This window comes from Tarenaya hassleriana, unplaced genomic scaffold (genome assembly GCF_000463585.1).
Source record: "Tarenaya hassleriana unplaced genomic scaffold, ASM46358v1 Cleome4, whole genome shotgun sequence".
Taxonomy (NCBI): domain Eukaryota; kingdom Viridiplantae; phylum Streptophyta; class Magnoliopsida; order Brassicales; family Cleomaceae; genus Tarenaya; species Tarenaya hassleriana.
Window position 1 is genome coordinate 5,048,236 of NW_010966881.1, and position 27,764 is coordinate 5,075,999.

The 27,764-nt window shown below is 39.9% G+C and overlaps 7 protein-coding genes across 13 annotated transcripts; 4 read left to right on the top strand and 3 right to left on the bottom strand.

Annotated features, from left to right (window-relative positions):
• The first annotated feature begins 1,528 nt into the window (after positions 1-1,528).
• Positions 1,529-5,091, top strand: LOC104824576 (MACPF domain-containing protein At1g14780). The gene is made up of 8 exons (XM_010556671.1): positions 1,529-1,914; positions 2,042-2,286; positions 2,770-2,849; positions 3,055-3,146; positions 3,460-3,643; positions 3,748-3,923; positions 4,078-4,142; positions 4,264-5,091. Exons 1-8 carry the CDS (start codon positions 1,672-1,674, stop codon positions 4,895-4,897), a joined length of 1,719 nt encoding a protein of 572 aa, XP_010554973.1. The 5' UTR covers positions 1,529-1,671; the 3' UTR covers positions 4,898-5,091.
• Positions 5,061-8,811, bottom strand: LOC104824123 (aspartate-semialdehyde dehydrogenase-like). Of its 3 annotated transcripts, XM_010556090.2 has the most exons (9): positions 8,051-8,811; positions 7,804-7,892; positions 7,015-7,614; positions 6,507-6,593; positions 6,355-6,399; positions 6,166-6,261; positions 5,965-6,066; positions 5,520-5,674; positions 5,061-5,430 (listed from the first exon to the last, which is right to left on the bottom strand). In XM_010556090.2, the coding sequence occupies exons 3-9, from the start codon at positions 7,573-7,575 to the stop codon at positions 5,349-5,351; spliced, it is 1,128 nt and encodes a 375-aa protein (XP_010554392.1). In that variant the 5' UTR covers positions 7,576-7,614; positions 7,804-7,892; positions 8,051-8,811; the 3' UTR covers positions 5,061-5,348. The 3 variants fall into 3 exon arrangements, with proteins under 3 accessions (XP_010554392.1, XP_010554393.1, XP_010554391.1); XM_010556091.2 differs by having other exon boundaries at positions 7,015-7,892; positions 8,342-8,811; XM_010556089.2 differs by having other exon boundaries at positions 7,015-7,892.
• A 71-nt stretch (positions 8,812-8,882) lies between these two features.
• Positions 8,883-9,752, top strand: LOC104824124. The gene is made up of 2 exons (XM_010556092.2): positions 8,883-9,335; positions 9,419-9,752. Exons 1-2 carry the CDS (start codon positions 8,994-8,996, stop codon positions 9,596-9,598), a joined length of 522 nt encoding a protein of 173 aa, XP_010554394.1. The 5' UTR covers positions 8,883-8,993; the 3' UTR covers positions 9,599-9,752.
• A 177-nt stretch (positions 9,753-9,929) lies between these two features.
• Positions 9,930-14,491, bottom strand: LOC104824125 (dynamin-related protein 1C-like). Its single transcript, XM_010556093.2, has 16 exons — positions 14,182-14,491; positions 13,978-14,041; positions 13,531-13,638; positions 13,304-13,405; positions 13,016-13,066; positions 12,860-12,921; positions 12,448-12,538; positions 12,296-12,360; positions 12,010-12,204; positions 11,798-11,917; positions 11,638-11,708; positions 11,172-11,397; positions 11,005-11,055; positions 10,680-10,920; positions 10,437-10,576; positions 9,930-10,263 (listed from the first exon to the last, which is right to left on the bottom strand). The coding sequence occupies exons 1-16, from the start codon at positions 14,311-14,313 to the stop codon at positions 10,138-10,140; spliced, it is 1,845 nt and encodes a 614-aa protein (XP_010554395.1). The 5' UTR covers positions 14,314-14,491; the 3' UTR covers positions 9,930-10,137.
• Positions 14,492-14,742: 251 nt separating this feature from the next.
• LOC104824127 (microtubule-associated protein 70-2-like) lies at positions 14,743-19,787 on the bottom strand. 5 transcript variants are annotated; one of them, XM_010556101.1, is made up of 11 exons: positions 19,378-19,787; positions 19,132-19,217; positions 18,201-18,266; positions 17,259-17,429; positions 16,984-17,154; positions 16,729-16,884; positions 16,493-16,639; positions 16,326-16,397; positions 15,700-16,242; positions 15,435-15,622; positions 14,743-15,211 (listed from the first exon to the last, which is right to left on the bottom strand). In XM_010556101.1, the coding sequence occupies exons 1-11, from the start codon at positions 19,613-19,615 to the stop codon at positions 15,172-15,174; spliced, it is 1,878 nt and encodes a 625-aa protein (XP_010554403.1). In that variant the 5' UTR covers positions 19,616-19,787; the 3' UTR covers positions 14,743-15,171. The 5 variants fall into 5 exon arrangements, with proteins under 5 accessions (XP_010554403.1, XP_010554396.1, XP_010554399.1 ...); XM_010556094.1 differs by lacking the exons at positions 18,201-18,266; positions 19,132-19,217; positions 19,378-19,787 and adding exons at positions 15,280-15,332; positions 17,515-17,594; XM_010556100.1 differs by lacking the exons at positions 18,201-18,266; positions 19,132-19,217; positions 19,378-19,787 and adding exons at positions 15,280-15,321; positions 17,515-17,594 and having other exon boundaries at positions 15,161-15,211.
• A 656-nt stretch (positions 19,788-20,443) lies between these two features.
• On the top strand, positions 20,444-21,991 carry LOC104824130 (pentatricopeptide repeat-containing protein At2g01740). The gene is given in 6 exon segments (XM_010556105.2): positions 20,444-20,732; positions 20,735-21,024; positions 21,026-21,074; positions 21,077-21,359; positions 21,361-21,664; positions 21,666-21,991. Coding segments are annotated over 6 exon segments (1,446 nt in total). The 5' UTR covers positions 20,444-20,509; the 3' UTR covers positions 21,963-21,991.
• Positions 21,992-22,072: 81 nt separating this feature from the next.
• Positions 22,073-27,644, top strand: LOC104824128 (protein VAC14 homolog). The gene is made up of 19 exons (XM_010556102.1): positions 22,073-22,599; positions 22,731-22,844; positions 22,957-23,022; positions 23,434-23,523; positions 23,602-23,721; positions 23,813-23,841; positions 23,951-24,093; positions 24,182-24,276; positions 24,515-24,601; positions 24,716-24,823; positions 24,912-25,003; positions 25,165-25,246; positions 25,350-25,415; positions 25,515-25,630; positions 25,770-25,890; positions 26,153-26,314; positions 26,407-26,535; positions 26,650-26,718; positions 27,089-27,644. The coding sequence occupies exons 1-19, from the start codon at positions 22,510-22,512 to the stop codon at positions 27,464-27,466; spliced, it is 2,157 nt and encodes a 718-aa protein (XP_010554404.1). The 5' UTR covers positions 22,073-22,509; the 3' UTR covers positions 27,467-27,644.
• Positions 27,645-27,764: the final 120 nt, after the last annotated feature.

Sequence of the window (27,764 nt, forward strand, 5' to 3'; positions counted from 1 at the left end):
ATATATATATATATATATATTAAGATTTCGTGCAGATAATAAAATACTATTGAATAATATGTATATATATATACATATATACGCTTATATATAAAATACTGACTCTCATAGTCATAGACGGAACATTTTCTAAGTTAAAGAATGGAAGCATTTCAAGAGTGTGAGCTAAGGATTTGATGACTTTTCTTTGTTCGAGCTTAGTTTCTATGAACTTATTTTCATGGAAATATGATGGAATTCGGTCTTCCTATTGACCGTAAAGCAGTAATATTTGTTATTCAATCGAATTAATCATATCGTATTGACTCGCTGATTTTAAAACTAAAGCTTAAATTTCGCAATTTTTTTAGCAGTCCGCAGTAAATTTTATATTTTTTTACTCAGCATTCTCACACTTTTGTATATGATTTTAAGATGTGCGCATATATATATATATATGTGTATATGATTATACGCATATATGTATTTTGAAATATTTTACATGATGTGCATCGTATAATAATATAATGTGGTGTGGACACAAATCGAGGTAAATAGAAAAATGAGGGGAGTTTATTTGTTTTTGTTAAATGCTTTTTGTACGAAAAAGACATTACCGTTTCCGAGCGGTCAACCCGCATCTAAAGCTAAGTCTCGTTCATATTTAGACATGTCTCTTTCTATTTCTCTCTAGTTATATTATACAGCATATGTATATCATGATGAAGAATCATAATAAAAAAAAATACATTAAATGTGGATAAAAAAAATCAAGAAAGCAAGCATACAAAGGTTTCGGGGTCCATATTATCTTCCAACGAGTTAGAAAATATAGAAAATAAATACGCTTATTTAAGTTTACATACTATTATCTTCAATTTGTTTTGTATTATTAAGAATTCTATTAAACATAAATTATAATAATTATTTCAAATATTGTTTAATTATAGCCTACCGTGGTTTGCCCAGTGGTTGTGGGAGTAATAACCCATCCATAGTTCGAGCTCCGCATTTGTAGCACAATTTATCAATTTTTTTTTGTCTAATTATAAAAAAATAAAACAGGTTTGGACATAATATGGCTTTATTCATCTATCATATTTTAGTTGTAATTTACACCAAATCCGTTGCCATTTTAAAGATGGCGCGATTGTTTAACTATGTATAGTACCTAATTCATAGGTTTCGTTAATTATATACCCAAATCTATTACAATGTCTCCGTATTTTCTCTAATCATATTTAAAAAAAAAAAATCATATATGAAAAACAAAAAACAACATTTTTTTTTCTTATAAAGAGGATAAATCTGCCACTCCCCATCAAACCCGTTGGGACGACTTGGTAAAATATGCCGTTGCATGTCATTTTCAAACTTTGAATCATTGCATTAATATATTATAAGAACACATCGACTAGTGGTCTGCCATTTAAAGATTTATCCAATTACGTAATCAACATTGAAAATTGTCGTCATTTACACATCGTCTCCTATACATATATATATATATATATATATATATATAAAAGCACCTCCACATATCTCTCCATTAACTTACCCTGAAAGAAAGGGAAGAAGAATTATGAGAAGTCAAGGGTTCATTGCTTAGAATCGCTTAACCCTTTTTGTGTATATATCTATTGGTTCGAACAAGAATACAGTTTTCGATATTATAGAGAGAGAGAGAGAGAGATGAAGAGAGAAGTTGTGGAGAGGGTGGTGAGGAGCCTGGGGAAAGGGTTCGATTTGACGGCGGATTTCCGGCTGAAGTTCTGCAAAGGAGAAGGAGATGAGAGGTTGGTGATTCTAGAAGAATCCAGCAAGAGAGATCTTCATGTTCCTGGCTTCGGAACTTTCCACGATGTCTCCTCCGACATCAACTGCGACAAAGGCGACCACGCCCGTTTCCAATCCGACATGCTCGACTTCAACAAGGTTCCTACCGCTTTTGTTTTCTTTCTAATTTATTTATATATATTTATATTAATCTCGAGTAAATTTATAGGTTTAAGATACAGTATATAAAGTTGTGAATGGTGGAATATATTACGTGGTGAATTAGATGTCGGAATATTTCAACCAGAAGTCGTCGGTGACGGGGAAAATGCCGTCGGGGTACTTCAACGCGACGTTCGGTTTGCAGAACGGGACGTGGGCGAAGGACGCGGCCAACGTCAAGTGTTTAGGTCTCGACGGTTATTTCATAACGCTATTTAACTTTCACATCGACCGTCCGTACCGTCTCCGTCTCACCGATAACGTCCGTAACGCCGTCCCGTCTTCTTGGGATCCCCCTGCGTTAGCCAGGTGCGTATTTCACATTTTAGTATTTTTTTAATTACGTCGCATTGCATTTTCTATTTATATATATATATATATATATATATATATATATATATATATATATATATATATTTTTACTCGCTTGAGTGAATTCTTGGTACTGATTAAGTATTAGATGTATATTCTGTCAATGTCAACGTTTCCAACTGGACCATGCCGAAGAATGGGGAATAAACTTGATTTTATCAGGTTTTTTTTTTATTCAATGAATAAACTAATTGACGAGTGTAGAATAATTAGCAACGCCAACAATATATTGACAATTATTGTAAGACTTTCAAACAGCAGAAAATATATAAAATAGATCGTCAGCTCTTGCTTGCTCATATGATATTTAATATAATTTTTTATCTCGAATTGACATATTCAATATCATATATATGCATACAACTGATATGATATATAATAATTTATAAAAAACTAATTAAATAAATGGAACGGGGACAGATTCATAGAGAGATATGGGACACACGTCGTGGTGGGAGTGGGTGTAGGAGGACAGGACGTGGTGGCGGTGAAGCAGGATCGTATTGACTCGCTGATTTTAAAACTAAAGCTTAAATTTCGCAATTTTTTTAGCAGTCCGCAGTAAATTTTATATTTTTTTACTCAGCATTCTCACACTTTTGTATATGATTTTAAGATGTGCGCATATATATATATATATGTGTATATGATTATACGCATATATGTATTTTGAAATATTTTACATGATGTGCATCGTATAATAATATAATGTGGTGCAGTACTTGCCTGAGGCTTTCAACGTGTTTGATGAACGACAGACAGTGGCCTTCAACAACTTTTCGATGAATTCAAAGGATGTGAGTAATTAATACAGTCCATATAATTAATACTTATTAAAAAAAATATACAGAAAGCAATATGAAAGCCTGACACGTAAACAACTTATATATGCAAGTAAAAACATGATAATATGTAAAATAAAAATAATAAACAGCGAGAGATTAAAAGAAAATTTGAATTATTTGTATAAAGATGTTGCAAAAACGAGCAAAAGAAATCAATCAATGGATATATAGACATTAAACAAGCAAAATTAATTCAGATATGAATAACTATTTCAAGAATATAATTTAAATTACGTATGAATGAATACATGTGATGCGAGGGCAGGGAATAACGGTGATATGCTCGAAGAGAGGAGGGGACGAGAGGGCAAAGAGCCACAACGAGTGGTTGATAACAGTGCCCACCATGCCCGACGCCATCAACTTCAGCTTCATCCCCATCTCTTCTCTTCTCAAAGATATCAATGGCTCTGTCTTCCTCTCCCACGCCATCTCTCTCTACCTCCGCTGTAAGTATGTGTATGTGCATTGATTTCTCGTGTATTATACTGAAGAAATACAATATATATATATAGATTTATGTGGGTTTTTGTTTCGTGTGGTTTGGTGGCAGATAAGCCTCCATTAATGGATCTGCAGTATTTTCTAGAGTTCACGGGGCCGAAGACATGGGCACCTATCCACAATGATCTTCCTCTTGGTGCTGCCCCAAACATGCCCTCTTCTTATTCATCTCCTCCTCTCCACATCAATTTCATGGGTCCCAAACTCTACGTTAATTCCACTCCGGTACGTCATATATGTATCTACGTGTGTGTGTATATATACATACATACAATCACACTCGGTATGTGTGTGTATATATACACTTTTTAAAATGACCGGGAAGTCGTAAGAGCATATTGTATAGATTATAATTTGTTCAATTTGTTGTAATCACCAGGTGACAACTGAGAAGAACCCTGTCACCGGGATGCGATTATTCCTTGAGGGCAAAAAATGCAATAGGTAATAATTAATTAATTAGTGTAATATTTCCACGAGATATTTTTTTGCTAATAAGTAGTAAAATATTAAAATCAAAATCCAATTTTTAATTTATTTTTTTTTGGAGCGAAATCTCATGCAGGCTGGCGATTCATCTTCAGCATCTATCAAACACGGCGACGGCGCTCCGAGAAAAGATCGCCGGCGAACATTACTGGCAAGGCTCCGACCAGGTCTCAGACCACGGCCGTTACTTCGAATCCCTCAACGGCAAGAAGTTCTCACACGTGTGTACGGCTCCGGTGAAGTACAACCCCGACTGGGTAGCCCAAAACGACGCCGTCGCGTTCATCGTTACCGGAGCTCAGCTCCACGTCAAAAAACACGGATCAAAGTCCGTTCTTCATCTCCAGCTCCGGTTCACCGGAGTATCCGACCATTACGTCGTTCAGAAGGATTGGGCTCATGGGTCATCTGGAATTTCCCAGAGATCCGGGATTTTCTCGGCGATGAGCCTGCCGTTGACCGGCAGTGTTCATAACCTGGTCAACAAGGACAAGAACGACATCGTTTTGGACTCGAGCGTTTTTCCCGGCGGACCTCCGGTGCCGGCTAACAACAAGATCCTGAGGTTCGTTGACTTGTCGCAACTGTGTCGGGGTCCTCAGGACAGTCCCGGTCACTGGTTGGTCACCGGAGCTCGGCTTTATATGGAGAAGGGCAAAGTTTGCTTGCACGTCAAGTTTTCTCTGTTACATCGGCTTGGATCTTCCTGAAACAGAGATCGCTACTTCTCTGGTGATTTTTTTTCTTTTTTTTTTTCCGTATGTTGATCTCAGCCAGTGTATATATTCGTCGAGAACGTGTTTACGTGTATATATATAGAGAGATGTGGGTCAAGCCCTCTCCATTGTTTGCTCGCAGGAAAATGGAAGAACCTACAGAAACAACATTATTTTTGGTAACTTAAGACATGTTTGCTGATTGTCTTCTTACCATTACAAACGAAGACATCAAACCCTCATAATGGTTCCTTGCCTCGACCACCTATGTTTCAGCTTATTAGCATTACAAAAGCTACCAGTACGATTCAGAACCGTTAAACCAAACCGATTTTCGGCCCAAGCGTTGCAAAAATCAGCAGTTTTCCCCAATGGTGAGACAGTAGAAATGAATCAAGAAGAAGAAGAAGAAGACAATGAATGAAGAGAAGGGCATGGAGATTGATCAAAGAAGCATCTCAGCGATCTGGACGGCATTGAGGGCAGCTCCTTTCCGTATTTGATCACCGCACGCGAATATGTCCAGTCTGATTCCGAAAAAATCGTCCCCCCTTTAGCACACTTACTCATTGCAGGAATTTTTTTTTTATAAAAAAAGTCGATAAAGAAAACTTACCCGAAATCACCCTCCTGAGAAACGTCTCTGCGAATCCTACCCACGGCAACATCGTCTTTGTTCGAGACATCGAGTGGAGTAGGGAAGGTGTTTGAAGCACGGTCGTCTATAATGTAAACTCCAGGCGCCTTCTTCAGAAGTTCTCTCGCTGTGTTCTGCAGAAGAAATAAAAATGGCGAGAAAACTGTTAAAAAAGCTGAATGGTAGAGCCGAACCGATAAAACCGAGCTATAACTTAGGAAATCATATCATGATGCTACACTATAAATCAATGAAAACGACGAAAACACAGCAAATGGGCAAGATCAAGATCTATCAGCTATGTCAGATAAGTTGTCTGTCCTCAAGAACTCAAAACGATATCTGCTCAAGAAGAGGAAGAACATCATCACATATGAACTAATCTGAATCGGAATGAGGAGAAATGGGTTTTGAGGTGGAATACCTCGTCAAGGGGATTCTCGAACTGGAGATTCACACTCTCTGCATGAGCACGCATAACTGGAACACGTATACATGTCGCCGTCACTTTCACTTCTGTATCGTTCTGCGAGAACAAGAGCGAGGGGACACACTCTTAACATCATCAAGCTTATTACACCACAGAGAAAAAAACAAAAGCTTCTTTTTTTTCAGTAACACTCACCCAGATCTTTCTTGTCTCATTGACAAGTTTCATTTCCTCTTCGTTGTACCCATTCTCAAGAACCGGAGCATTATGCGAAAACAGATTAAAAGCATACTGCAAAAACATGAGTTGTTCAAGGGGATTCAGTTCATCCAGCTCATAGTTTGAATCAGTACAAGGATGATACATTAAAAAACAAGTTGTTACCTGCTGGCTGAATATGTTACAAGTTGGGGGTTTCCCTGCTAGAACCTATTGGAAGTTGAAACAACAGTGGAAAAGAATCAGCAATTCACTCAGACAGAAATCGTTAAAGAACAACCAGCGAGCGTCAAGAAAAGGATGAAAGAGGAATAAACCTCGCGAGTCTGCTGAACAAGCTCTTCCATGGCGGCAGCGCCTGCACCACTAGCAGCTTGGTATGTGCTAACCACCATTCTCTTCACCTGCATCAGAACCGGCCATTACTTCTCATGATTCTTGCTTGTTTCTATCTACCTCTTTGAAACAACTCAACGTACATGAATTTCAGGCAAATTCCATCCGGAAAAAGTCAGCAAAAAATCGAAATTTTCACTATTTCAACGATTTAACTATTGCTTCCTGCTGTTCTTCCTTCCTCTACGTGTTTCTTTTCACATAAGTTTCGCTTACTTCCATCCATTTCTTTGAAAGAGAACACAAGAAAAACGAATGATTCTACATTTGCATCTGTCAAAGTCTGCAGATTTCTTTCCACATAATGACAAGTATAGCTTCAAAAATTCCCATCATTCAAACATAAAGTTCAAAACCCAGCAAGGGAATTCCAAATATCCAAATGTGAACGAGATTTACAACCAAAAGATTTCAGAAGAAAAATCGAACCTTGGCGTGACGGTGAAGAGGGGTCACAGCCATCAGGCAGATAATGGTGGAGCAATTAGGGTTAGCAATCAGAGCTCCTCCCCCCATCCCGACCTTGATCCCTTTCATCGCCTCTGGATTCACCTCCGGAATCACAAGCGGGACCCCGTCGACCATCCGAAACGCGGAGCTATTGTCGACGACAATGGTGCCTTTCTCAGCAGCGACCGGACCAAACTGCTTGCTTATCGATCCACCGGCGCTGAAAAGCGCGATATCTACGCCGTCGAAGCTCTCGGCAGTGAGCTCCTCCACCGTGTACTCACGGCCGTCGAAGGCAACGCGTTTCCCGGCGGAGCGTTTTGAGGCGAGCATCTTGATGGAGCTGTAGGGGAAATCTCTGTCGGCGAGGACGGAGAGAAACTCCTGCCCCACGGCGCCGGTGACGCCGACGACGGCGAGAGACGGCGCAGATTCCTGGAGGGACATTCTGACCCTCACGGGGAAGGGCCTGGGTCGAGGTCGGAGGGGAAGTCTGGAGAGGAAATGGGTATGTGGGATCTGACGAGTGAGGGTCGCCATTGTCGCCGTCGAGGAGGCGCAGAGGGGATTTGAAGGCGGCTGGAGGAAGAAAAGGTTGGGTTTAAGAGTTGTAACTCTCTCGTTTTATATGCAATCTTTCTTTTCACAATTACCAAAAGCAAAAAAATACAAAAACCGGAGGCTGGTTTTTGGAAAGTGGACAAATACAACGAGCGGCTAAGCAACAAGGCTTGAAATTTCAGGACAAAGTTCGCGGTTTTCGATTACCTCTGTTCAACGACAGAGGTTCTCCACCATTTTCCTCATCCGGGTCAGCTCAAGTTCTCGGCTTTCCTCCATGGTTTCCGTCTCCGCTCCTGAAAATTGTAGAGACCGTACAGAAAGGACGGAGAAGTATATAAAAATGACCAGAGAGTGATTGGGTGGAGGAAAAGAGTAAAGTCAGATATGTAAGATCCTTGAGATAGACAGAACCCAAACTCAAATAATAGAGGAAGTAGAAAGACCAGTATACCAGGTTTAGGAGCAGAATCTGCTGTCCAGACAATTGGAGAATCCCAGTTTTGAATTTCACCTCATTCTTTACACTAACTCTGTTCCTAATACCACTTAACGGCATATCTTAGATAGAAGTCTTCAGCGATTTGTCGTTGGATCTAATTTTACCACTCTCCCGGTTTATTAATACACAATCGCATTAAACCACAAAAAAAAAAAAACTCTGTTCCTAATACATGAAAGGGAGCACAAATCCACGTTTTTTTTTATGAAGTAAATCCACGTTTTCTTATAGCTACCTACCCACCTGCCTAAGCTTTTGATAGCCACGAACCAGACCACGATTATGAAACTGGGAGCAAGACATCATCGTCTCCAGCTCCTTAAAGATGTCTCTTTTCACCGTCAAAGGCTCTTCCATGATTGAAATTGCTCAGAGACGGACTCCATCTCCTCCATAGCAAATCAGCTGAAGAGGGCTTCCCTTACTTTGTTGGAATAATCCATCACGCCGTTTGATAACATCAGAAGGTGGGCATTTCACTATTTGGGTGACCACAAGTCCTGGCTTGTCCAACGGCAAATTGACTATAGCCATATAGTCTCTCTTATTTGTCCAGAGACTTTCATCAACTCTAGAATTCTCACTATAGTTTTGTTGGCTTGCAACTTATTTAAAATTTGGCACTAAGATATCTACACTAGTCAAAAGAATAATGACTACTTCTAAAATGTGTGGTTTCCGTTAATTTAAAAAAAAAAATTTGCGAATACGCTTTGATAATTTTGTAAAAAAAAAAAATGTAAAAATTTTGCTCCTTCGGACGGGGGAAAATATATTATTGTTTTGTCTTTTTCAGAAACTCGATATAAATGAATTTTTAAAAAAAAAGAAAGAATGAACAAAATAAAAACAAAAGCTTATCAACAGGAATTGTTTGGAGAAGTTACCGAAAGAAATGGAGAGGGAATTAGCCAGATTTATTTCGCTATCCCCACCCGCCCCTTTCTCACCTCATCAAATTACCCTTCTACCCCTCTCACCGCCGTCGACCTCTTTCCGGCGAAGGAAACGCGGCGGAGATGACGGAAAACCCCTTCTCCGCCTCTCCACGGCGGAGGCGGAAACCAGACTCCGGTGCCGGAGTAGGAGGCGGGTGAGGTACGAAGGAGAAGAGTCGTCGTACGGATACAACGAGGAGATAGCGATGCTGGAGATGTACAGTCAGTCTTGTAGGGACGAAGCTCTCATCGTGAACGCCATTGTTGACGACGAAGAAGTCGAAGTTCTCATCTTCAAGGTGAGTGATTTCATTGTGTTGTGATATACACATATACATAACAAATTTTGGGGATTTGATGAAACGAGAACGGAAGAGAGCAGGGGTTCTCGTCGTGTCTGAGCCAAGAAACGGCAGCGGATCCATCGAGAAGCGTGGTGCCGGAGGGAGCCGTGATCAAATCTATAGACAGAGTGAGATGCCCCTTCGACCCTTCTAACTTGCTCTACATCGAAAAGGGCCTCTCTTTTCATTCCTTCAAGTCTCGCTTCATCGGCTCCTGATACTGATGGGCTCTTTTTCGACTCTCATGGGCCAGCTATTAGGCCCATCTTTTCACCTGGCAGGCCCATTGGGCTATGTATTAATATGTGTATGTATTCTGTGAAAACTGTGATACATGACCACCACGACCATTGTGTGTTCCTTTAATTTCAATTCGAATCCAATGTTAATAATACATAACATGACCGTAACCAAATTGAATCTGGTGTAAGACTCGTGGGCGGCTATGACTACTCTAAAACTAAAAAACTGAATCAAATAAAAAAAATTAAAAATAATCATTTTATCGATAAAAACGATGCGAATTAAAATAAAACTGAACACATCAAATTGAATTTTAATATAGTTTTTCTAAAACCGAATATAAACAAACCAAACTGAACCCGAAATCACCACTGGTAAGTGACCAGGATAATACATTGTCGGAAAGAATGAAGTGCAATCGTTTCAATAAAAACATAAATTCTGCAGCGAGTAATGAAGAAACCATCACACACCCACCATGAAAGAAAAAAAAAAAAAGCGTTTTATTTCGTAATCACCTCCAAGCGACAGAGTCGATGTCATCACGTGCTTGTTTGTAGAGCTCAAGCCGCTTAGCTAACTGTGATCTTCGTTCCATGAGCTGCGGATCCTCGTCTAGCATTGCTCCTAGCTTCTCCTTCTGCACATTTCCGTTTCCATCCATCATATACGGAAGACCCCCCAAAAAAAGGAGGGATATGTAACAAACGTTTAACATCATCATCTTAATCCCAAGTTTATTTGGGGTCGATCGCATGATCATGAACAAAAAAAAAAGTTCTGCAAAAAAGCCAAAGTGGAAGTAGAATTTACCTCCTTCCTCCCGACTTGAGAATAGAAGAAATTGAGCAATGATCTCTTGGCTTCTCTAACTTGGCAGTAAACAACAGCTTTTGGAATAGAGTTCCTTAGTGTGTCCATCACCATGTTTATATACGCACTGACGTTTGATCCTAAAACCCATTTACAAGAGAGAAATTTCATCATTTCCTCCCCCCGAAAAAAAGCAATGCGAAATATGGTATTAGGATGGGAGACAAATGCCTTAAGACATACCGATCCTTCTGAAGTGATTATCAGCATAGCGGTCAGCAGCGTTTGGTGGCATTGGCTGGTTCTGCTGTGGGTTTTTCTCGGGTTCAAGGTGAAGTTTCCGGAAGAATTCAACTGTGAGGTAGCTGGATTCCATGTCAACCAGACGTATAACAGTTTTCCGGCTTTCTTCTCTGAATCTTTCTAGAGCTTCATTTGCAGCAGCTGCTATATCACTTGCTAGACTTGGAAATCGCTTCAGTTCCTGAAAAAAACGCCACCCATGACTTTACAGCTCGGTTTTCATGGTTTCTACAAGTATGTTTGCTTGGCTACAAAATCCTCTCACCTCTGTTTCTGCGATTGACTTCCTGACCAGCTCTTTCAACACGAAATGCACCTTCAACACATGAAAGACAGACAAGAATTCAACTAATTAACCAAATCAAGAAAATAACCAGATTATCAGAAACTAAGCCTCAGACACAAGGGAATCTAACAAGATCCAGAGCATACCGCATCTACAGAAGCTTCAGCTGGTCCCTTGAAATAACTTATTGATCCATCGATGAGTCTTCTGTATCCTTGTTCAGGAGCAATGAGATGTGGCTGATAGCCATCTGCTTCTGAAACAACCTTCTGAACATTTTTGGTAGAGAGATGGCGATCAAATGGAAGTTTCTTCAGAGCAGCCGGCAATTGATGGTCAAACACTCCATATATCCTATCTCCACCAGGTCGTCTGAAACAACAAGACTGTATATGAGACAAAACCGACTTAACTATTAACTACACTTACCGTGCCATATGCGGTAAAGTGTTTTGGTAATATGTTTGAGAAAGCCATTGTTGCAGATAAGTATGCAACATGTCTTAAGACATTTATAGTCTCTGAACTGATTATAATGGTATAAAGACTATAGAGTTTAAGAACCATATGACTAAGAATTCTTTTAAAAGACAGGAGCACACAATCTCTTACCCTCCATCCAAGTGTTCCTTGAAGACACGATCAAAGGCACGACATAGTTCCAAAATTGTATAGAGCTGGGCCTGGGAGCCAACATGATATCTGATGAGTAACCACAAATTCATTTCTGACCCGGCTCAAAAGAATGATAACGGAAATAAAGGATTATTACCCCTGAATCTACTGCAATAGGCCTACCAATGCGATCCAGCTCTGCATTGATCTCATCGATGCTTTTGTTGATCAAAGCAATAATACTCGGTATACGCTGCCTGATAACAGTCTCTAAATGCTGATAAAGATTTAAGAGAATAGAAGAGAGTGAATTCTACGCGTTAAACCTTGGGTTTAGATGACATCAAAAGCTTATAAATGACAGAACACCTGAGACAATAGTTTTGCAAGATATTCTGATCCCATCCTGCTGGCTAAGTGTCCATATTCAGGGCTTGTTTCAAAATATTCACGCTCCTTCCTACGTGCAGCAATCATATCAACATTTTTGTTGATATCAGCCTGTGAACGATTCACAATTCCAACCCAGGGATGCTGCAGACGGTATGACCTCCCCTCGATAACCTTAACACAAGCCAAAGCAAGTATTATACAATTATACAAGTCATAACTTATTTCAGGATCCCGAGGTTGAAGAGGTTATAAATCTCCTCACATCTAGAGCATTTGTCCCTTTATCCATGAGATCAAGCTTTGTCATAACTCCAAAAGTCCTTTCACCTGTACACAGATGATAAATTAGACGGCTACAATTAGATATAATGCTACACAGTGAAAGTTATTAGCGCCCATGAAATCATGCAGTACCTGAGGGATCAACTTCTCTAGCAAGTTTAATTGCATCTGATGTAGCAATATCTTGATTAGCTGGAGAAATAGCCAGTATGATGCAATTTGGCTGGCATATTAAAAAGAAATTGGTGAGAGAAGTTTGTAGATTTTACTGTCAAGATAAAATCATTGATTCCAGGTAAGCTTCGCATCTGGTGGATTTCCAAGGATGGAGAACCTAACAACATCTTTAATTGTGCGACAGCATGCCATGAGCATTGATGGTCGCGAAGCAGATATTGAAGTTTCGAGCCTTTTAGTAGCAACCATTCCTACATGCCTACTTTGGTCCAATTCAGTTTGGAATATCTAGCAAAACTTCTACGTGTATTAATCTTCTTTCTTTAAGGAGTCAGGTCCAATCATCAACAGCATTAAACAAGCTCACCTTCTCAACATAAGAACGGACCATATTTTCAATGTCCTGGACGATACTGTCAGGTTGTCCCTCTGCAAGAGCAATATCCATGCCATTGAACAACAACAACAATAAAATGTGCAGGATGAAATAACCACGAATTCAATGAACTAGAAGATTGATTACCTACAGCAACCTTTGTCAAACCAGGAAGATCTATAAGTGTCAGATTCACAACTGCAAGAAAGAAGCATCCTCATAAGTGAGAGATCAAGGTCACATGAAATGGAATAAAAGAGTAAAATTGATCCCTGGATACTAATCCCCCTACATGAAACAAAAGAGCTGACTATTGCTGGTCCTGATCATATCATATGCGAAGGATGTAAACCATTTATTTGCTAGTCTTCTAAAACTCAAAGCAACATTCCCTATAGGCAGACTTAAAATGAAATGGTGGTCTTAAGCACAAACCATTAGGAGAATATATGCTCAGGTGGATTGGAATGTTTGAAATGTGTTTCGTCTTCCCCGTGATACGATCTGTTTCATCCTGGATCTCCTTTCGCACAGCAGCTGGAAAAGCAAACACAACACATATTAGCCAGAAAAGTCTCCAAGAACTTCATTGTTATCAAACAGTTAGTTTCATAATGATCACTGACAAATAAGATGCCCCATAACAGATTCTATTAGCTTACCAAAATCGCTAAGCCTCTTCTTTGGAGCATGGAGAAACTCTGCGTACTCCGTTGTACCATCTTCTGTCTTATGAAGCTGCAACACCAACGGCCTCCTTGTGACAATACCTGTTTAATCAACAGAAGCAAGGGAGCTTCAAGAAACTATAAGAAGAGAAAATTATCTGATCAACTATATATATGTACACGGCCTGAAAAGGGTTTGCAGAAAATGTGCATCCATGTAGAACCAACAACACTGTTCTCAATCCAAGGTAACGGTCCTAAGGAAGAGCTACATTTTTGGTTGTTCGAAGTACTCGAAAACGGATCCCATTTCCCCAAACTCGGTCTCCCAAGATTATGTTTTGTTTCATCGCTCAATCGATTCGGACAGCTAAATTTTACGCAGCCACGACGAACTACCAAACTCAATCGAGGAACAGCATAGCATAATGAGAAAATTACCGGATCCACGAGGAAGAAAATCCCTCCCCACAACACTTTCCAGAACCGAAGACTTTCCGGAACTCTGATCCACAAGGATACATGAAGAAAATCGGTAATGCAAGTGGTAAAGAGATGAAATCTGAAGAAAAAAAACAGCGAAGGGAGAAGCCGGAAACGAGATCGGATCCATATGCATATAGGAAAATGGAAAGAGAGGAAAACCTGGCCACCGACGACTGCGACGGTAGGGAGAGCTTCCCAAAGTGACATTCCTTCGCCGCCATGATCGCCGAGGACGGTGCAAGCTCTCTGGATTTTGTTGATGAGACCTATCAAACTTTTCATCGTCGCCATTTTTCCTGGATCGGGATCAAGGACCCAGCAACGTGACGGATCTAGATACAAGGAGGAGGACAAGATCTCAAGATTTAGGAGTCGATTGGGTTGGTGAAGTCGGTGGGGATGATGAATCTGGGAATAGGAGAACCAGATGCCTGATGAGGCCGAGGAAACGGTCGGGGGGGAGCCAACTTTGAAACAAAAAAGTGGGCCTCACATATTCAAATATGAAATAGTTTGGGGTCAATTTTGAAATTTGCTAAACTTCTCACATCGTCAGAAAACCTACCCTGACTGTTGACTGGCTGCTACGGCCCGCTTGTTCGCGTATACAAATTATACACGTTAAAACATAATTATACAATATCTTATATCTAACTCATGAATATTTTACTCGAAATTTGTTTGAGAACAAATAAATGCTTGAAATTTCAAGATTTAAAAGAATTAAACTGGTACAGGTATAAATTTCGACTTCATCTTTTAACGTGAACAAACAAATTGTTTAAGAAACTAGTATTTGTTTGTCCTCCATATATGATGAAGGGGTATATACATACATTTCCCAAAGATAAATTACAATACAAAGAAAGGAGAATGGTTACAACTTACAAGAACATTAACCAAGCAGAGTGCAAAACAATCACGCACTAGGCTCTCCAGATTTGCAGTGCCAGAATGGGTAAAAAACACAAAGACTCTACCCTTTACATCATCCCTCATCATCATCACATGTTTTGCCCCAAAAGTTTTTTTTTTTGGGTTTTGGCCTCTAATTTGAATACGTGGGAAGGGCTTTTGGTGGTGGTTTTATCAATGAGTGATTCAAGAATCAGGACAGGACAGGGCAGGACATGTGGGAGGAATTCCTTCTCATTGTGTGCTCCGTGTCATCCCACTCCGTCCCGACACTCTGCAAATTCATCATTCTCAATGTCTTCTTTCATTACACTTAAACCTAACCATGCAAAAATAACTTACCCGAATTCATTTGTGTAAACCTCAAATGACGCCTATCCTTTTCTGTAAAGAAACTGGCCAATTGATCAAGCAACTGGATTTTCTAGTTCAACATTCTATCGGATCAGTCTACTTTTGGAAGAAAGCAGCAAAGTGACTAATGGGCAAGCAAGTACCTTCCAGAGAGCAGATGAGATGTGCCTGAAGAACTCTTTGTATTCCCGAACCGCTTGGCCCGGTTCTCTTGTACTTTCTCCACACGTATGGCTGCTACCTCTTTCTCCATGGCGGCTACCTCTCTTCTCATCTTCTTCGCCTCTACTTCCATCGCCTTTGTTAGTGTTTCGACCTTCTTTGCCAACATCTATACAAGCAAAGAAAGATAACTCAACGTTTGGTTGGAGTTCTAATTAGAACGTTTACTCTGGGTAAATGGGTGACCTCAATAGCTTCATCTTTATCTTTAATGCTCTGATCTTTTTCCTGAGAAGATTTCCTTAAAATTATCACTTCCTTCTGCAGCAAATCATATAAGACTCCAGGTACACTACCCTCATTATTTATTCTTGTCGGGTTCTCCTTCATGTCATCTTCTGAATCTCCTCCTTTCATAGCACTAGGTGACTCGCCCTCACTGGACCCACCAGAAGACTGGCTGGGTAAAAAACTCGAACCTGATCCATTGATTAGCACTTTGCTCCTATCTAAAGACCTGGTACCTCCATCAAATGATCTAGATGTTCCTTTGGCATGCTTCAATATGGTAGTCATGCCACTGCTTGAATATCTCAACTGAGAACCTGTTGTTCTCTTTGATAGAAAGCCATTTGATGTAAACTTCGACATATTATCCGCTCCACCCAGGGATTGTCTACGAGAAGGCCCATTGCTAATGCTTCTTCCACCAAATGTCCCCCGGTTGCCACTGCTGGAAGACCCTCTTAAACTCTCCTCTAACACGTTAAGCCGCAGCTGAAATTTTTCCTTCAAAAGACAGAGGCAGCAATTCAAACTTGAGGCCAGAAAACAGGACAAAAGACGACTAAAGATGGCTTGGCGATTGTTACCTTCAGTTGGGCTTCAGATTTTGCAGCTCGCTCAACTACAGCAAGTTTATCACGCAGTTGTTGCATTTCTCCCTGTCGATATAGAAACATGAAAACATGAAGAAATGCACTTATTCAAGTTACAACTTGAAGAAGCAAGATAAGAGAAAAACAAAATAAAAAATGACCTGCAAAAATCTCCGTTCTTCAATCCATTGTTTTACAGGCATCACTTTATCATTGGCATCTTTCCACTCGTTTGCCACTACAGTGGCAACTCTGTTTGCCGTCACCTTTGCACGGGCCAATTCCCGGTCAAGGATTTTTCTCTCTTCCTAAGAAAAACGACCAAATTTCGCAAATACGATCAGCATGGGATATGACGTAAGTTATTGAGGCACTACAGATGTGAATGAATTATTACATTCATCTCTTGAACTTTCCTCTGGTAATCCCTCACAGCATTCGCAGCTACACCACCAGCAAGAACAGTCTCCTCTAGCTCTCGCACAGTCTGGGAAAGCTTTTCAACTTCTGCGACCTTCTGTCTGTGTAACTTGTCAAGAATTTTATTCTCTTCCTAGTTTTAACAAATGATAAATAAAGCCAGCTGACGATACAGAAGCAAAGAGATACAAAAATTTAAAATTATGGAGTGTATTTGAGATAATAGCAGTACCTGACAAATTTCTATTTGTTTCATTAATTCTTGGTTCTTGTTCTGTAGATCATCAACCATTGAAGCCTTTGCCAGTGCCGTATGAACAGTTCTTTCAGCTTCAAGCAAAGCCGCTTCCTTTGATTTGGTTAATCGGTCCAATGCCTTGTTGTCGTCTTGAAGTTTTCCGATCTATAAACGAGCAATATAAACCCAATGACCAGACTGTTGAAATAGCCCGAGACTTACAAAGTCTAGGAATAAGAAGATATTTTAGCTCCAAGAAAGGAAAATACTTCTTGTCTTGCAAGCTTAAGTTCAGCCTCTAAAGGCGCAAGGATGGTTTCAATGGGAGGCATATCATCATCCTTCTGAGCAGCATGAACCCGCCGAAGAGTGGCTTTTTCTGCAAACTGAGCTGCCATGGAACCCTTCTTTTCTTCATTAATCTTCTTTATTTCAAGGTACTGCAAGAATATCCAAAAATGTTAAATATAGAAACATGAGAAAAGAAATCAAAGCATCCAACAGAAAAAGGAGCTGCAAGTATACTTTACTCTCAAGTATAGCTTCAGATAATTTGAGCTTTTCCTCCATCTTTCCCAACTTTTCAGTGAGCTACAACAATCAAATTAGACAACAAAAAGGTCGGTTAGCAGGGAATGGAAGAATGATTATATACATAGACTACCTAAACATGTAAACACACTAGTGAAATCCTCCTACTGTTATCAGAAAAGGATTTTGCACCTCTTGCTACAAACCATAGTCAGAACCAAATAATAACACATCTTCCAAGAAAAGGACTTCAGCCATAGCTATAATCTCGGCAAAATGATTGGAACAAGCCGAATCAACATGAAGACAGATCATAGACAAAGGGACAATAGGAAGCTGAACCAAAAGAACAAGAACCAGAACAACATAAAACCAAACAACAACCAGAAAACCCAGCAAGCCTATAAGTCCTGCAAGTCCATCCTTAATTTAAAAATATCGCCCACTGTGCGGATTGAAAAACTCTGGTGCAAGTGTGCAACTAGAACAGACATAATAATAAAAGGATAGTTAACGAACCTGGGTTGGCTTCTGCTGCAAACTGAGCTGCCATGGAACCCTTCTTTTCTTCATTAATCTTCTTTATTTCAAGGTACTGCAAGAATATCCAAAAATGTTAAATATAGAAACATGAGAAAAGAAATCAAAGCATCCAACAGAAAAAGGAGCTGCAAGTATACTTTACTCTCAAGTATAGCTTCAGATAATTTGAGCTTTTCCTCCATCTTTCCCAACTTTTCAGTGAGCTACAACAATCAAATTAGACAACAAAAAGGTCGGTTAGCAGGGAATGGAAGAATGATTATATACATAGACTACCTAAACATGTAAACACACTAGTGAAATCCTCCTACTGTTATCAGAAAAGGATTTTGCACCTCTTGCTACAAACCATAGTCAGAACCAAATAATAACACATCTTCCAAGAAAAGGACTTCAGCCATAGCTATAATCTCGGCAAAATGATTGGAACAAGCCGAATCAACATGAAGACAGATCATAGACAAAGGGACAATAGGAAGCTGAACCAAAAGAACAAGAACCAGAACAACATAAAACCAAACAACAACCAGAAAACCCAGCAAGCCTATAAGTCCTGCAAGTCCATCCTTAATTTAAAAATATCGCCCACTGTGCGGATTGAAAAACTCTGGTGCAAGTGTGCAACTAGAACAGACATAATAATAAAAGGATAGTTAACGAACCTGGGTTTAGAAATTATTTTGAACAATTTCAATCTCTAGGAATTAACCCTAACAAATACAAATATGCCAAGAATCGAGATGTTTTTGCAAAGTCTTGATTTAATGAGATTATTTCACCAGGGCATATCCTGAACAGGGCAAAGTTTCAGCGGATAGATTAATAATGTGAAAGGAAGATTACTTGCTGATACTCCAAACCAGTGAATGATACTACATAAGTCGGCGATATCATCTCCAGGATCCATATATCCCAAACTATCTTAATGACTATCCAACACATAAGTACACATGTATATTTAAAACATCAAATTGCCTCTTAAGACCGAACAGGAACGACAGTAAATACACGCAATTCATGGAAATACTTAGGACATTTTAAGATAGTCCAAGCTTATGTAAGACTAACCTCTTCAGTGGCTTTCTCCCTCTGCCGTTCAGATGAACTCAATGCTTTGATCTCGGCCAGGGCTTCAGAGAATTCCCGATCCTTGTCTGCGCTCGAGCAATGTTTAAATTAAGAATGACGTGCATGCACGTAAGGGATAGGTAATAAGCATCCAAGTCAATGTCTACTGCACACAATCGTCAAAATAAACGCTATATATATATATAGTCGACCACAGGAATTCACAGATCGAATAGCATTTCGCACCTCTGACTTCGTTCTCGAGCCGATTGAGTTCAATTTTCACCGGATCCGAGCCATGGAGTAGAGCAATGAACTCGTTGTCCGCGTCAAAGCTCGGCCTCACCGACCTCCGTTGTGTGGAGTTCTTAGCCGATACGGTCAACCAGGAAGGCTGCGCAGAAGGGGTCATCGCCGTGGACCCGCTCTCACTCACAGTCATCCGCCCATAGTTCACCCCCAATGGAACTCCTCTCTCGTCCATATTCCGACCTAGATCGTCAGTCTTTGCCACACATCCAAATCCCAAAGGATCCAAATGTTAGGGTTCCAATCCAGCAGAATCACCCGTAACACATGCAACACAGAGACCACAAAGCTATTTTAGCACATTCTCAGAAGCAAAAAAAATGCAGGACTGCGAAGAAGGAGCGAACACTAACTCATCAACAATGGCGCAGACTCATCACGATCCAAACTCTCTCTGGGGCTTGAGGTCGTCGGCCCAACCGGCGCCGTATGGACGTCACGGTCGCTTACAGAGAGATTTAGAAGAGGTTTATGGTTACGGTAACAGTAGTTTTTTAAATAATGAGAGAGAGAGAGAGAGAGATTATTGCATCCGGATTGATTACGCGTTAATTAACTAACTATTGTATTAATCTTTACTTTACGCGTGATTAGAGGGGAAACTCTGTTCAGCTGATTGCTTGCTAAGCGGGAAATTATTTCATTTGTTTCTAAATTTCCCCCTTCTTTATTTATCACAATTCTAATATTAATTATTTTGTCCTTCAACTCCTGCGAATTAATCTCGAAATCCAAACAGGTTTCAATGCGATAATATATTTCTCAATAACACACGCACATATAATTTGCAATCTGTTTTAGGTTTTCAATTGTTCATAAATTATTTTATTTTATTCACAATATCTCCATATTAGAAACCCCTTGAGCACATAATGGGCCGTGGCGGGAAACATAAAATGGGCTATGGGGTTAAAGCCCAATAGGAGAACGGTACCAGACGACGCCGTTTAGACCTGGCTGATATTCTCACCTCTTGCCACTAGGGTTTAGGCTTCTGCAAAAGATTCGCCGGCGAGACCCTTCAATTTATTTCTCTGAGTAATTCGATTAAAAAATCCCATGTCCATGAATGGTCAGAGAGACCCTTCAATTTATTTCTCGCCTGAGAAAATCGTCGAATTTTCCAGACCCCATCACCTACAACAAGCATCTTCATCATCTCATCAAGTCGAATTGCGGTGTTCTTTCTCTCAAGTTCCTCGCTTACTTGCCCTCAAGAGGTTTTACTCCTCACCGTTCTTCCTTCAGCTCAGCCATTTCTTTCATATGCAGATTAGGGCAGGTTAATTTCGCTGATACGGGTGTTTGCCCGATGTTGTATCTTATAACTCTTTGATTGATGGATACTGTAGAAATAACGATGTCAGGAGGGCATGTTTGACAGTGGATAGGATTAGGAGTTCCGGTCTGTACAATTGCAAACCGGATGTAATTACTTTTAACTCTCTGTTCAATGGGTTTTGTAAGATGAAGATATTGAGCGAGGCGTTTGTGTACATGGGTTTGATGTTGAAGTGTTGTTCCTCGAATGTAGTTACTTACAGTACTTGGATCGATACATTCTGCAAATCAGGGGATTTGCAAAATTGGGTTGAAGACATTCAACGATATGAAAAGAGATGGTTTGTCTCCCAATTGGTTTCTTTCACTTGTTCGATCGATCGGTATTGTAAAGCTGGTGACCTGGAGGCAGCATTCATGTTGTACGAAGAGTTGAGATGCCTATCTCTGCCTCTGAATGTCGTTATTTACAGTGCTCTGATAGATGGATTCTTCTAACAAGGGAAACCGGAAAGAACAGAGTGGTTGTTTTCACAGATGTTGGAGGACAGAGTTCAACCAAACTCCATTATATATACTGTTATGATTGACGGGTATTTCAAGAAAAGAGACGTTGATAACGCCATGAAGATTCTTACCGAGTCAAAGGATGAGTCTTGATATAGCAGCATACAGGGTTATATCGGGTCTCTGCGGTAACGGAAGACTACAGGAGGCAACAGAAGTGACGGAGGAGATGATAAAAAGCGGTGTAGTTCCTGATAAGATGATATTAATGGTGATGATGGATGCATATTTCAAATCTGGGCAATTGAAAGCTGGAGTCCAGGTGTTTCAGGAGCTTTTGGAGAGAGGTTTTGAGCCGGATAAGGTAACTCTTTCAACATTGATCGATGGCCTTATCAAGAACGGTAGATTACACGTAGCTAAAGCTTATTTCTCGGAACAGCAAACTAATGATTCGAGAAGGGCTTGAACCCGACTTGTTGACGTACACGTCGTTGATTTTCGGGTTAGCAAGCAAGGGTTTGATGGTTGAAGCAAAGCAAGTCTTTGATGAAATGGTGAGAAGAGGAATATCTCCTGATTCTGCTGTTTTTGATGTCCTGATCAGAGGTTATGAGAAGGAAGGAAATGTGGTCGCTGCTTCGGATTTGTTTCTTGATATGCAGAAGACAGGGCTTGGAACAGTGTTAGGTTCTTGTATGAACCAATATGATAACAGAGCCAACTTATCTTGAAATCTCATTTTTTGTCCTTTGGGGGCTAATTTATATGCTTGAAGAGAAATATTTTAGATTTCGTGTAATATTGTGGATGAGTTAAACAAGCTGCTAATAATATTAAACAAATGGGAAATTTACAATTTTATCCATCTATCCGAAGCAGTACTGAGCAGCTGTGGTGAGGGTGAATTTGTCATTTTGCTCGAGGGACCACGCGCCGCTTTCCGACCTCAGTTCATTCGACGAATGCCATTCAACTTCTCGACCAACGACGAGAATCGTAAAACCAAGGCTTCATTCGTCGAGTTATAGGTTTTTAGTAAACGGTCGGAAATTGAAATCGAGGTCTGTTACTTCTTAGCCTCTTGGTCGGATCTGATTTTTGCTCAGACGTTGAACATTCCGAGTTTCGATCGCGGGGAGAGTTTGGGAACCCTCGGGAGAGCATTTATCTGCTGACGAGAAGATTTCAGGTTGTCGGAGGATTCGGTGATCGTCTGGGATTTGACTCGGAGAGGATTTTGAAGGATAATTTGGGTTTTCGAACTCGATTTCACCTGAAATGTCGGACGCTCTTTCTGCGATTCCGGCTGCTGTTCATCGCAATCTTTCCGACAAGTTGTATGAGAAGCGGAAGAATGCCGCTCTTGAGGTTTCCATCCGGTTTCCTTCTTTCTCCCGTGGAATTTCGATCTCTAGGGTTTTTGGTTTGCAATCTTTTGCCGCGAACTTGTCTCTCTTTTTAGTTTCGTTGCCTGAGATGGATTTTTGTCTCTTCTGTAGCTGGAGGGGATTGTGAAGAGTCTAGTTGCTGCGGGAGATCATGAAAAGATGTCGAAAATTATCGAGTTGTTGATAAAAGAATTTGCAAAATCACCTCAAACAAATCATCGGAAGGTCAGTTCTCGTGGAAACAACTCTTTTAATTCCTTGCAGCAATTCGCTAGTTACTTAGCATCGCTGACTTAGACGGAGGGCATCAGACCATATTTATGTTGTCTTTGTGTAGGGTGGTTTGATCGGCTTAGCTGCTGTAACAGTTGGGTTGTCTTCAGAAGCTGCTCAATATCTCGAGGTATACACAGACTACAAACTGTCCAAACTCTATGGTTTCTATGTTTGGCCTCTGGCATATAGCCGGGTTTATGTTGGACACTTTATTTGTTAACATGTATTCATCTCAGAAGCATATGGTGACCATATACTGTATCTGCTTAACTGAATTCTACTCCTGTGAGCTTGATCAGAGTTGTGATACTATGCACTTCTAAACATTTGGACTCGGAATGCAAAAGTTTTATAAACATTTTTGTCAAGAACGGGTGGAAATTTGCTCAGAGTCAGCTATATTTTCAATGAATGCAATGTTTATAGATTCTTGCCGATTTTCAATTCATCTGGGTTCCTTGTCTATGGTGCATTTATCATTTTTTCTTGCTTGTAATGAAAATTCTGTCTTTTTTTCTTTGATGAATGGAACACACAGCAAATAGTACCGCCTGTGATTAATTCCTTTTCTGATCAAGATAGCCGAGTTCGATACTATGCTTGTGAAGCTCTCTATAATATTGCAAAGGTAAGACTGTAATATCTTGTTGTTTGCATAATCATCTAGATTTTTTGGCATTGATGCACCTCCTTTTTTTATGTACAGGTTGTGAGGGGCGATTTCATTATTTTCTTTAATGATATTTTTGATGCTTTGTGCAAACTCTCAGCAGATTCTGATGCCAACGTGCAAAGTGCTGCTCACCTTTTAGATCGCCTTGTCAAGGTTAACCACTAGCTCATCTCTTGAAAGATACATAGTCTAACACACAGTTGGTGATATGTTTACTCTGAATTGTAATTACCTTGTGGAACAGGATATTGTTACAGAAAGCGATCAGTTCAGGTGTGCCGAGCTAGCTAACTGTCTGTGTATCAAAAAATTCTTATGATTATTGCAACTTTGAAGGCTTACTTCTCAATATCCTCCCCTGCTTTGGAATTTTTTCCTGCAGTATTGAGGAATTTATACCTCTCTTAAAAGAGCGCATGAACGTTCTAAACCCTTATGTTCGGCAATTTCTGGTTGGGTGGATCACTGTGCTTGACAGTGTTCCGGACATTGATATGCTTGGTTTCCTTCCAGACTTTCTTGATGGTAAGACAATTTAATAACTAAGATAAGAAATGTCCTTATCAAACTTGAAGTCTTGGTTGTATGAACTGATTATCTTCTCCATTTCCAGGCTTGTTCAATATGTTGAGTGACTCCAGTCATGAAATTCGGCAACAAGCGGACTCAGCTCTTTCAGAGTTTCTCCAAGAGATAAAAAATTCACCAGTAAGACTTCTGCTGATGCTTGATTTGATGGTTAAGCAAGTCAAAACCTTATTATTATATATCACTTTAGATCATTTTCTGTCAGATTTCCCTTTTTTTTTCCTATTTCATATGGTTTTTGCAAGCTGTATTTTGTTCCTACAGGAAAAAGCTCCAGAAAGCATCTCACAGATACCTATTTTGTTTTTTTCTTTCATTCTTCTGTAAATTTCTGACTGGAGCAGTGCTACTGTTGAAGTCTGTAGATTATGGTCGCATGGCTGAAATATTAGTGCAGAGGGCTTCTTCACCTGATGAATTCACTCGATTAACAGCAATCACATGGGTAAGCAAACGCCATATTTTTGTTTTCCTCTTTTAGTTAGATCTTGGTGCTGATTTTATTTTTGGCCATTCAATTGCTTAGAAGGGTTCTTCATTTTTGGCAATATTTCTGTAGATAAACGAGTTTGTAAAACTTGGGGGTGACCAGCTTGTCCATTATTATGCGGATATTCTTGGAGCTATTCTGCCTTGTATATCTGATAAAGAAGAGAAAATCAGGGTGGTAGGTTGATATTCTTGCGTAATGATAAAATGTTGGTTGGTTGTTCTTCTTTCAGTGGGTTTGGATGATATTTTCTTATTTGCTTCAGGTTGCTCGTGAAACCAATGAAGAACTCCGGTCAATCCAAGTGGAGCCCTCAGATGGCTTTGATGTCGGGGCAGTTCTCTCTGTAGCTAGGAGGTTAGTTTTGCTTGGTGTATTATCGATAGAAAGTGCTTGTCTATTGAGGGCTATTATAGAAGGTTCCTGGCAGTAGATCTTTCCCCTCCTCTGAAATTGTGTTCATTGACAATATTGCTTTTTGCCTATCTTCGTGATCATGAACCTTTTTGACTGATCAGGCAACTATCAAGTGAATGGGAGGCTACTCGAATTGAAGCATTGAACTGGATATCAACACTTCTGAACAAGCATCGTTCTGGGGTGAGGAAACCAGGCTTCTGTTTCATCGCTTTCAATTTGTGTCGTTCTTTTTTTCCAAAACAAATTAAAGACTCTATAACTAACCTAGTTATGCCCGGTTTAGGTGTTATGCTTTCTAAATGACATTTTTGACACCCTTCTGAAAGCACTATCTGATCCGTCCGATAATGTAAGTTTATTGTCTGTGGACTTGTTCTAATTGAATTGTTTTAACCTGGTGATTGGCTTGAGATGCATTGAACTTTCTGGATTGGCAAATATTTTGAAGGTGGTGCTCTTGGTCCTGGAGGTTCATGCTGGTGTAGCAAAAGATGCACAGCACTTTCGCCACCTCATTGTCTTTCTAGTCCATAATTTTCGTATTGATAATTCTCTTCTGGAGAGGTGAGTCCCACCTTTGATACGACGTCGGTTTCCCTATCCAATGAATGAATGGAGAAGATATTTAGTTGATCAGAAATTCTGCTCGTTTTCTTGCATAGCTTGCAAATTTAAACATCTCTGTCATTTCTTTTCCTTATAGGCGAGGTGCTCTTATAATTAGGCGACTTTGTGTGCTTTTGGATGCTGAAAGAGTTTACCGAGAACTTTCAAATATACTCGAGGGAGAATCGGAGCTGGATTTTGCTTCTACCATGGTTCAGGTTTCCCATTTTCCTTTTTTTTTGGGGGGTAAAACAATGTTGCAGTATCAACACTGTAGATGATTGGTATCTTTTGTGTGGCCTTACAAAAAAAAAAAGCAGTTGTTAAGCTTCTTCATTTCTGTTTTATCACTTTGATGGGTCAACTTGGATATCTTCGTTTTTTCATATGATTACAAAACGCCCTGTTTTACGTATAGCATAGTAAACTGTTACCTTAGGTAACTTTGTAATGAGGTTCTTTATTCTTTTTGTTTTACAGGCATTGAATTTAATTTTGCTTACTTCCCCCGAGCTATCAAAACTCCGAGACCTTTTAAAACATTCTCTTGTCAACCACGAAGGGAAAGGCCTTTTTGTCGCCTTGTACGCTTCATGGTGCCATTCACCCATGGCAATAATAAGTCTTTGCTTACTAGCTCAGGTAAAATTTCTTCCACAATACCCCCTCCTTCCAAGTAGATGCATGTGTTTGTGTTTCTCTGGTCTAATGAATTATGATACTCTACCTGACAGGCATACCAACATGCAATTATGGTAATTCAATCTTTGGTTGAGGAAGACATTAACGTTAAATTCCTGGTCCAGCTGGATAAATTGATCCGGCTGCTGGAAACTCCGATTTTTACTTACCTTAGATTGCAGGTACTGCTCAATCTCTTAAGTAATTTGCTGTGAGTCGCCCTCTCTCTGTTTTCGCAGATGAGTTGCACGTGCTTTTTCCATCAAATTTTTGAACATTTGACCCTGAATTGGCAGCTTCTGGAACCAGGAAGATGCATTTGGTTACTGAAAACACTTTATGGTCTTCTAATGTTACTTCCCCAGGTAAATCCCTTGCTCTGCAGCATCTGTTATTACCAAGGCTAAACCTTATTTCTATGGCCACAAAATTATATAATAGATGTTTAATGTTTTGTCTTCATAATTCATATCATAATGCAAGCCGCAACGTATAGTTCTGCCTGCAATGTCTTATGATCCCTCATTGAGTCATCAAAGTTGTACAACCCACGGACATGTAGACATTAGGATTCACTTGATGTGGGCTTATTAGAGTAATCTGTTCAAGATGTGGGAATTGTTGGGAGCTAGGTTCTTATCGCAATGCAAGCTTTAATCATCCAAACGTCTCCAAAACATAATCCACTGCGGATTTATTTAATTTATCGGTACACTTTTTATTTGGTTGGTGCAGCAAAGTGAAGCATTTAAGATTCTAAGAACCCGGCTCAAGACCGTACCATCATACTCCATCAGAGGTGAAAAACTGAGCCGAGCATCTTCAGGAGGAGTCCCCTTCTGCCAATACCTACACCACGGATCACAATTCGAAGAGGACAGTAACATAGACGATGAAGAAACGAGCAATTCCCATTCCCACCGAGGCATTAACTTTGCTGCGAGGCTGCAGCAGTTTCAGAAAGTGCAGAATCAGCACCGTGAGCATGTAAAAGCTCGAGCGAGCTCACAGAACAACAGCATGAGTTCCTCTACTTCGAATTCAGAGGTACTTCCCATTTCGCATACTGACATGGCTGTTTCACGGATTAGAGAACTTAATATAAACGGTTAGGACAAGGGTCAAGAAAAAAGAACCGTTAATAGTTACAGCTTTTATCCGGCATTGTATTTGCTGCCTCCTTTTCTTCGTTCGGACACCAATCAAAAGGTCCCTCGCCTTGTATCTGATTCTCTCCCCACTTGTAAAATTGTATATCTTTAGTAAGTCTGAGTTCTTTGATTTTACGCTTTGAGTTATTACCATTCTTTTTTTTTCCATTTTTTTTTTTTGGGTGTTAATTTTGCCTTGGATGTGGAAAAAAACGTGGTTTTTTTGTGTTGTTTTTCTTTTTTTTTTTAAATTGGAAATC

What these genes read in the sequence shown, in the direction of transcription:
- LOC104824576 (XM_010556671.1), top strand. Translation starts at nt 1,672, where the DNA reads ATGAAGAGAGAAGTTGTGGAGAGGGTGGTGAGGAGCCTGGGGAAAGGG. An exon ending in GATCCCCCTGCGTTAGCCAG is followed by an intron (nt 2,287 to 2,769) that starts GTGCGTATTTCA and finishes GAACGGGGACAG; the next exon opens with ATTCATAGAGAGATATGGGA. An exon ending in TCTACGTTAATTCCACTCCG is followed by an intron (nt 3,924 to 4,077) that starts GTACGTCATATA and finishes TGTAATCACCAG; the next exon opens with GTGACAACTGAGAAGAACCC.
- LOC104824123 (XM_010556091.2), bottom strand. Translation starts at nt 7,575, where the DNA reads ATGGCGACCCTCACTCGTCAGATCCCACATACCCATTTCCTCTCCAGA. An exon ending in CTCTTCACCGTCACGCCAAG is followed by an intron (nt 6,594 to 7,014) that starts GTTCGATTTTTC and finishes GTTCTGATGCAG; the next exon opens with GTGAAGAGAATGGTGGTTAG. An exon ending in TTGTTCAGCAGACTCGCGAG is followed by an intron (nt 6,400 to 6,506) that starts GTTTATTCCTCT and finishes AACTTCCAATAG; the next exon opens with GTTCTAGCAGGGAAACCCCC.
- LOC104824124 (XM_010556092.2), top strand. Translation starts at nt 8,994, where the DNA reads ATGGAGAGGGAATTAGCCAGATTTATTTCGCTATCCCCACCCGCCCCT. An exon ending in TCGAAGTTCTCATCTTCAAG is followed by an intron (nt 9,336 to 9,418) that starts GTGAGTGATTTC and finishes GGAAGAGAGCAG; the next exon opens with GGGTTCTCGTCGTGTCTGAG.
- LOC104824125 (XM_010556093.2), bottom strand. Translation starts at nt 14,313, where the DNA reads ATGGCGACGATGAAAAGTTTGATAGGTCTCATCAACAAAATCCAGAGA. An exon ending in TAGAGAAGTTGATCCCTCAG is followed by an intron (nt 12,361 to 12,447) that starts GTACTGCATGAT and finishes ATCTGTGTACAG; the next exon opens with GTGAAAGGACTTTTGGAGTT. An exon ending in CTCAAGTCGGGAGGAAGGAG is followed by an intron (nt 10,264 to 10,436) that starts GTAAATTCTACT and finishes GGAAATGTGCAG; the next exon opens with AAGGAGAAGCTAGGAGCAAT.
- LOC104824127 (XM_010556101.1), bottom strand. Translation starts at nt 19,615, where the DNA reads ATGGACGAGAGAGGAGTTCCATTGGGGGTGAACTATGGGCGGATGACT. An exon ending in GCTCGAGAACGAAGTCAGAG is followed by an intron (nt 19,218 to 19,377) that starts GTGCGAAATGCT and finishes GCTCGAGCGCAG; the next exon opens with ACAAGGATCGGGAATTCTCT. An exon ending in TCTCATCTGCTCTCTGGAAG is followed by an intron (nt 15,212 to 15,434) that starts GTACTTGCTTGC and finishes ATGAATTTGCAG; the next exon opens with AGTGTCGGGACGGAGTGGGA.
- LOC104824128 (XM_010556102.1), top strand. Translation starts at nt 22,510, where the DNA reads ATGTCGGACGCTCTTTCTGCGATTCCGGCTGCTGTTCATCGCAATCTT. An exon ending in GGAAGAATGCCGCTCTTGAG is followed by an intron (nt 22,600 to 22,730) that starts GTTTCCATCCGG and finishes TCTCTTCTGTAG; the next exon opens with CTGGAGGGGATTGTGAAGAG. An exon ending in GTCTTTGCTTACTAGCTCAG is followed by an intron (nt 26,315 to 26,406) that starts GTAAAATTTCTT and finishes TCTACCTGACAG; the next exon opens with GCATACCAACATGCAATTAT.